The 8,148-nt window shown below is 41.8% G+C and overlaps 1 protein-coding gene across 2 annotated transcripts in view; it reads left to right on the top strand.

Moving 5' to 3' along the window:
• cdk14 (cyclin dependent kinase 14) overlaps window positions 1-8,148 on the top strand; it is a 186,633-nt gene that overhangs the window by 96,310 nt on the left and 82,175 nt on the right. For both annotated transcript variants that reach the window (XM_023396252.2, XM_023396253.2), the window contains exon 11: window positions 3,571-3,619. In XM_023396252.2, coding sequence (XP_023252020.1) covers window positions 3,571-3,619 — 49 coding nt within the window. The remainder of the gene's footprint in view (window positions 1-3,570; window positions 3,620-8,148) is intronic.

Raw genomic sequence — 8,148 nt, 5'->3', positions numbered from 1 at the left:
GTTGGTGGAAAATTGGTTTCGACTTCGTTAGTGCTCTATTGTGTTATAACGACAGTCGTTGGAGTCACATGCCACTTGTGAACAGTTGTTATTCTTGGAGGCTAGATTGTTGAGTCTCCTGGGAAGGGATGAAAGGGCAGCATTGTAAATTGGAGATAGGTGGTGTCTGAGACCTCAACCTGGAGACCTGGGTCAGATGCGTACACGAACTGATGAAGCCTCTTGGATGAGAGGTGAAACGTCTTCACAGACAAATAACCTAGTCCAGTTGTTTTCGATTTAAAAACTCCTTTAGGATACTATGACCTGGACAAATGAGAATATACACAGGCTTAACTAGAAAATGCATTTCCTGCTGAAAATGCATGTGAATGCTGAGAGCTGAATGACATTGCTGAAGCAATGCTGACAAAGCTGAAGCAACTGCTGAAGCAATGCTAAAGTAGCTGGAGCAATGACTGAGGAAGATGTACCTTTATCGATCCCCGTAGAGGAAATTCAAATTGACACAGCAGCACAGAAGAATAGCAGCACAAGAGGAAAAATATAATACAGAATAAAATAAGAAGAGAAACAGAATCTAGAATAAATAAGATAAATTAGAAAATACTATACAATGAACCCTCGTTTTTCGCGGGGGTTACGTTCCAAAAAGAACCCGTGATAGGCGAAATCCGTGAAGTAGTAACCTTTTTTTTTTTCGTTCGTATCCAGCGTAATGTTTTTTTTTATGCAGTCACTAATCCACAAAAGTAATGCAGACTCCATCCTTACCATGGTCTTGTTGCGGACAGTTGCAGCCCTTTTTGCATCCTTATTAAAACTTATTGCTGCTGTCGTCCTTATGTTATTTTCCTTCTTCTTTATGGAACGAACGGAAGATTCATTAATTCCATAATGGCGACCTACAGCCGCATAGCTTGTACCTTCCTTTAGCATGTCCAGAAGTTTAACTTTTTCTGCGATAGTTAGCATCTTCCTCTGCCTTTTGGGCCCGAGCGCAAGTGCCTTTGTCGGTGCAGAACGTTTTGTCGACATTATGGGTTTTAGAGAAAATTTGCAAACTTAAATTTGGCAAGCTGTTTTACGTACATGTACATATTAAACCGTAACGTTATTGACACACAGGTAGAGAAGAAGCGGGGAGACTGTTTAGCCAATCAGAATGCAAAACACAATGCACAATGCAAATCCGTGAAGCAGCGAGAACGTGAAAGGTGATCCGCCAGGGTTCACTGTAGACAATAATGTGCAATGCGAGTAGGCATTTCTATACATGCGTAAAATAATATATAAAGAGTATAGTGGTTGTTGCAGTTTGTGCGGATTTTATTGCTATATACAGATTTGAGTCCTTAGAGTGTTGGTGCTGCCGTGTTGTGCAGTCTGATGGCTGATGGGACAAAAGAGCCTCCGAGGTGCTTGGAGGCACATGGCTGGATGGCTGAACGTGCTCCTTAGCTGCCTCAGGTCAGCAAACAGAGGATGAGAGGGGTTGTCCAGGATGGTTTTCAGCTTTCCTCTCATCCTCTTCTTTGTCACTGCCTCCACACTGTCCAGTTCCACCTCCACCACAGAGCTGGTGTTCTTCACCAGCTTGTTCAGTTTCTCAAATGGTATGAAATGGTTGAAAAGGCCTGAATTGTTTATGGAAAGTGTAACAAGGTGTAGCATGGAAATGTACAAGAATGTGCAAAACAGAAAAAACATGTAAGTTGAAAGTTAATGGCCAAGATTGGCAGAAGAAAACCTAAAAAAAAAGAAATGTACAAGCAATACTTGAAGGAGATTTCTGCAACAATGCTAAAATGGTCCATTAGCTGCAAAAGCTGGGAACTGAAACATTGAAAGCCAAAGTATTTACTGCCAAGGGTGGAAGTAAGAATAAAATGCCTTGAAACTGTGAAAGAAATCATTTGTATTAGTAACAGAAGGATGAACTTCATCCTAAAGAGTCGAAACTTTAATTTAACATATCAATAAGCCGATTAATCACTTAATAGCTGTGAACAGTTTAAAGTTTGAATGAAGTCTGTAGCTGAAAGTATGCTTAAGTAGTTGAAGTTCAAAGAGGCTGAAGTTTTAAAGGATTTGAACGCTGTCTCCAATGTAAAAAATTGCAGAAAAAGCTTAATATTTAAAGAACTATAAATAGTATCGAAAAGTTGATTTTAAGCATGAATCTCCTGTAGAAGCTTAATGTTTTGATAGTAGTTAGCAACTGCAGGAAAGTAAAAGGAGAATCTCAAGTATAACACCAGTGGAGCAGGCTAAATTCAAGATGTCTGCTGCTGTATTCACTGTTGTACTGTCCAATCTGAACTGTTATCTCCCTCTATGACTACTAACTTAAGCTTTCTGCTAAACAGCTTTCTGTCTGTCTGTCTGTGTGTGTCTATGTGTGAGTGTCTGTAAGTGTAAATGTGTGTGTGTCTCCGTGTGTCTGTGCGTGTGTGTGTATGTGTGTCTGTGTGTGGAAGACAGAGCTGACACAGAGCTGAGTGAGAATTTGGCTTGGCAAGCCCATTAAACAACTGCTATTTATGAAAAAACAGGACCTCCTATTAGAACAATTGTTAGACCGTTAGCATTACAAGACCTTTGTGCACAGAACATGTGGCTTTGGTGTTTCTATAGCCAAAAATGTGGGAACAGGAGCACATTACAAAAAAAGGGTCAGTTCTGTTTTCCTCTGGAATCAGCTCCTGAATTTGTATTGCAGTCTATGGGAGAGCTGAAGGGTACTCCCATCACTTTGAGGCTCACTGTTCTCTGTGCTAGGTATACACTTTCTATGAAACAGGACAAATGTGTCTACAACCTGGGGAATTACAGACTGAAATATGTGGCCATGAGGATGTGTTACACAGAATATTTTCAGACAAGTTTTAGCGCTTCTCCCACGGTAACATTGATGTCACCCACTCTAGCCACTGAACATTCCGTACATTACACACCCATAATAACTCAAAAATTATCAGAAAAAAGAATAAAACTTAAAATGTATCATTTAAAAACAGTACAAGATACCATAATGTTGAATACAAGTTTAATAGCTGAAAGTCTTGTGAACAGTTTAAAGTTTGAATGACATCTATATCTGAAAGCATGCTGAAGTAGTTGAAGTTCAAAGAGGCTTAAATTTTCAAAGATTTTAACAGTCTCTCCATTCATTTGAAAGACACAAAAATTGCTGAAAAAGCTTAATATTTAAAAAAAAATAAATAGTAGAAAAAAGTTGAATACAAGCACCCGTCCTGAAAAAGCTGAATGTTTTGATAGTTGAACTGTTTCTGTAGCACAAAGTATGTAGGAGTAGTTAGGTGCCGAAATAAGGGCGGAAGACATAAGAATAAAAGATAGATTTGAATAACAATAATGTGAATGCTTTAGCATTTAATTGCCTGATTTTTAATGTAATTTCTGAATGAGTTGCTGCTGCGTGTAGGAGTTCTGTGTGAAGGTGTTTTAGAGCAGTGCAGCAGATGTGTAACTTTGTGATGAGATAAATGTACATTAAGCAGATGGCAAGTTGTGGTTCACACACTTTGCTGTTTGTTGTCATTGCAGATCGGTTTACAGTGTACAGCGCCAAGAAGCTCAGACAAGCGTGGAACAAGTAAGTTCTGATTATTCATATATAAAGGTTTTTCATGTGTGTGTCTATCAGTCTGCACATATCAATATATTGTTGTATATTATCAAAGGGTGCTGTAGCTAAAGGACACAATTGTCATTTTTCCTGTATTCAAAGTCAAATTACCATTGGTAGTGAACAAACCCTTAGCATTGTTTACAAACTCATTAAATCTCATATGCTCTTCCTCTAACTTACACTGGTAATGCAGTCTGTAGTAAATTAAAATGTTCTGACTGGAGCCACAAACCACCAGGAATCAGGATTATTCAGGATACAATTTGCTTTATTTATCTCTCATTGTTAAATGGTGATAAGGGGATGCTTGTCAGGTGATTGCCATGGTTCTAAAACAAAAAGAAGAGCAAATTACAATATTTTTGCTGACCAAATCATAAATCCACTTTTAGATTATATTAAATGTGTCTGAATTAAAAAAAACAAGAATATCACAATCATGATTAAACCAACCAAACTCATAATCCTTACTATTATTTAACAAATAAGATCAAACATAACAAATTATCCATTAACCTTAATGTCAGACACACCATAATTCAAAGGAATATAAAATAACTACTTACATTGAAGGTCAAGTCAAAAGTCACATGGCAAACACCTGACAAACAAAGGTGTTTGGGAACAAAGAGGAGGAAGTGATCCTCAGGCCTCTATTTATAAGGTTGGAGGTACCACCATCCTGAGCCACCACTGGGTGCCTCCTCCTAATGGAGAGGAGGAAACAAACTGGCGCTTTCTAACAGCCGGCCCCTGGATTTGAGCAGCAAATACGTTTCATTTAGCTTCGTCATCATCAATTTCAGGCAGTGGAATTAATCTGGAAACAGGGCGTAAGTATTCTCGGCCTTGGATAATGACCTTAGCGCTGCGAACTCGCCCATCCTTTCCAGGGCAGGTTTCAGTTATCCTCCCAATAGGCCATGATGCTCGAGGATACTGGGGGTCAACTATCAATACAACCTGACCTGAATCCAAGTTGTCCTTGTCAGTCTCCCATTTCTGCCTGGTTTGAAGATTTGGAAGATAATCGTGAATGAAAGCTGTCCAGAAATGATCAGCCAAGATCTGACTGTGACGCCATCTTCACCTGCCAAGGAGTTCACTTTCACAGTACATTGCCTGAGGAAGAGAGGAGTCGGGCCGCCCCATCAGCAACATATTTGGTGTTACTGGGTCTGGATCAGCAAGGTCAGAGGAGATGTATCCGAGAGGTTTAGAATTCAGAATGCCCTCAACCTCAATCAGGACTGTGTGTAGGACTGTTTCTGTTGTTGGTTGATTTCCTAGTGCAGCATGGAGGGCCATTTTTATTGACTTTATCTCTCGTTCCCAGCTTCCACCGAAATGTGGGGCAGATGGAGGATTGAATTGGAAGTTCACCTGTGTATGAGCCAGTTGATGCTGCAAGTCTGGTGCCATGGCCAGGAATGCATTTTCCAACTCTGCCTGTCCTGCTCTGAAGTTAGTCCCACAGTCCGAGAGGAGTTCAAAAGGTTTCCCTCTACGAGAGACAAATCTTCTGAATGCCATTAAGAATGTATCTGCATCCATACTGTCGAGCAACTCAAGATGTATGCGTCGTGTTGTTAAGCATTTGAAGAGTATGCCCCATCTCTTCTCTGTACGGCGGCCGACTTTTACTGTGAAAGGCCCAAAACAGTCTATGCCTGTGGACCAAAATGGGGGCTTAAATAGTCTGAGGCGGGCCGGAGGAAGGTCTGCCATTTCAGGAATGACTGGATTGGCTCTCCATTTCTGACAGTCTTGAGACTGGCGTTGATGCTGATGAATAGCTTGGCGACCACGCAGGATCCAGTACCTGCGTCTCATTTTTTGCCAAGGCACGCTCAGGGCCTGTGTGAAGCAGTTTCACATCATAATGCTTTATAATGAGTGTGGTTATTGGATGTTTTGGATCCAATATAATAGGATGGATGTTGTCATGGTCAAGGGTCTCCACTCTTCGAAGTCGACCTCCCACTCTGATAAGGCCGAGATCAGGGTAATATTCTGGAGACAGGGGGAGTAGTTTGCTACTCTTTGGTATGGATTTGCCAGTTTTAAGAGCATTGAACTCCTCAGGGAAGCAGTCTATTTGGGCCTTTTGCAGAAGATGCCTCTCTGAGTTTATATATCTTTGAGCTATGTTTGAGTTATGATCTGCGTCTGCCGCCCCATAAAGCATACTCTTTTCCTTTACTAGTTCATCCCAACTGTTGTACTTAGTCAGGTCATCAGGAAGGTCATTTGCCGTGACTGTGCCACAGAACATGGCTTTCCTGAGATCTTCAACAGGCTCTGATTCAGCTGCCACACATGGATTGGCTGGCCAACAGTTGTTATTCAGTAAAAGGAATGGGGGGCCTTGGCTCCATCTGTGTTTCTGAGAAAGCTCTAGGAGGGTTTTGCCCCGTGTTAGGTCATCAGCAGGATTATTCTTTGAGTCAACATATCTCCAGCTCTTTGTGTCAGTCAGAGTCTGAATCTCCGCTATTCTTGTCCCAACAAACACCTTGTAGCGACAGGAATGAGATGTTAGCCATGACAGGACTGTTGTGGAATCTGTCCAGAGGGTCACTGATTGTAGAGGAATAGTGAGTTCAGATCTGAGAAGGTTAGCCAGCTGGGCACCAGAGAGGGCTGCACATAATTCCAGGCGAGGGATAGATAGCTGGCGTTTAGGGGCTATACGAGACCTGGCCATGATGAAGCTGACATGGGTGTGTTCATGTTCGTCTTTAGTCTGAAGGTAGGCATCACAAAATACCTGCATATGGGATTCTGAAGTAGCTGCGTTGGTACAAGGGGGCAGATAACAGCGAGGAAAGTGAATGTCAGGGAGATTTTTCACTTCCTTCTCCCATGCTTGCCATTTTTCCAACAAGCTATCTGTTTTGATGAGGTTATCCCATCCTCTCTCCTGCTTCCATAGATCTTGTACCAGGATCTTTGCATGGGTTGTGAAAGGGGTCAGATAGCCCAGAGGCAGTAGTGTAGTCTACGTGATACGCAGGTATACGCTGTATACCCACTAGAAAAGGTCCCGACTTACCGTACAACCACTAAAAAATGTGCAAAGATACGTATCAGTATGGAGTTTTGACATAACGTTCAATTTCCCTTTAAAATCTGCGTCGCGAACGGTCGCGAAGCGCGCTCTTTTGGACCACAGGGGCTTCCGTCAGGCGTGACGCGAAATCTACGTAAGTTGAAATTTTCCTGGCGGGAAAAAAAGTAAACTAATGGGTGAGCATTATTTAACATCAAAGAAAAAGCAATGAAACGAAAGTAGAACCTGTGATGAAAGAAATGTGTTTTATTACTTTAAGACCTGTGGGGATGCGCGCATGCGCAAAGCAGTTGTGACAGGTAACGGTTGTTGATATGCGTTTTGACAAAGCAGTTAACGAGCAGTAAAAAGTTAAGCTCACGACAGCGTCCGAGTTGGTCCTTTATAGTATACAGTAAGACTGAATACCCACAACATTACAGAACCAATTGACTCTATTTCAGTGTTTCAATCCTGTAAATACTGCCGCCACTTCGGGGGATAGTACAGATGGAGCAGCAAACACATCATAGTCATATAAATACAATAAGTCTTTCATGATCTCATGTTAATGCATACTTAATGCATTACTGAGCATGGTGGTTCTTGTTCGGGGTTATTTTGAAACAGCTGCTGCTGTATAGATGTGTGCGAGGCTGGGGTGGGGGGGTGTCAGAGTATACCCACTAGAAAAAACTAGACTACACCACTGCCCAGAGGATCATATTGTCTTGCCAGCACTTTATATATATTCCTCATCGTAGGCTGATGGTAAGTGATGGATCTATTCTTGTAACCCAGCACGTCTGTAAAGCAGTTCCATTGGAGGCCAAGTGTCAGCTCTTTGGGGTCTCCATTGTCTGAGAGCCACAATTCACTAGTTTTCGACTTTGCATCAAGGGAAAGATGGTGTATTACAGCTGGATCATTACTAGCCCATTGTCTGATGTCAAACCCACCATCAGCAAGCAAAGGTCTCATTTTGTCAATGAGGGATTTGGCTTCATGAGAGGAAGGGAGACTTTGGAGGCAGTTATCGACATAAAAACAATGTTGGACAGATTGAAGGACCTCCTCATTTCCATCACAGTGATCTTGGACATGTCTGTGGAGTGCATATGTGGCACAGCATGGGCTACAAGTCGTTCCAAATGGCAAAACTTGCCATTCATAAATGCTGGGCTCCTGGTCTTGCTGCATACTTCTCCATATGAAACGCAGTAGGGGGTTTGTCCTCATTTAACAGGCGTACCTGATGGAACATGCCTTTGATGGCAATGGCATGTTGGCGGAATCTGAGTAGGACTCCAAGGAGAGAGGGACCCAGTATTGGGCCAGGTAGTAGACAGTTGTTCAGGCTTTGTCCCATGTATTCAAAGGAGCAGTCAAATACAATTCTGTGTTTGTTATTATGTTCAACAATGTGATGTGGGAAATACCA

The sequence above is a fragment of the Seriola lalandi genome, unplaced genomic scaffold, assembly GCF_002814215.2.
Source record: "Seriola lalandi dorsalis isolate HSWRI2012SDOR001 ecotype SW California unplaced genomic scaffold, Sedor1 jcf7180002054974, whole genome shotgun sequence".
In the NCBI taxonomy this organism is placed as follows: domain Eukaryota; kingdom Metazoa; phylum Chordata; class Actinopteri; order Carangiformes; family Carangidae; genus Seriola; species Seriola lalandi.
This window is presented reverse-complemented; position numbering and strand designations above follow the sequence as displayed.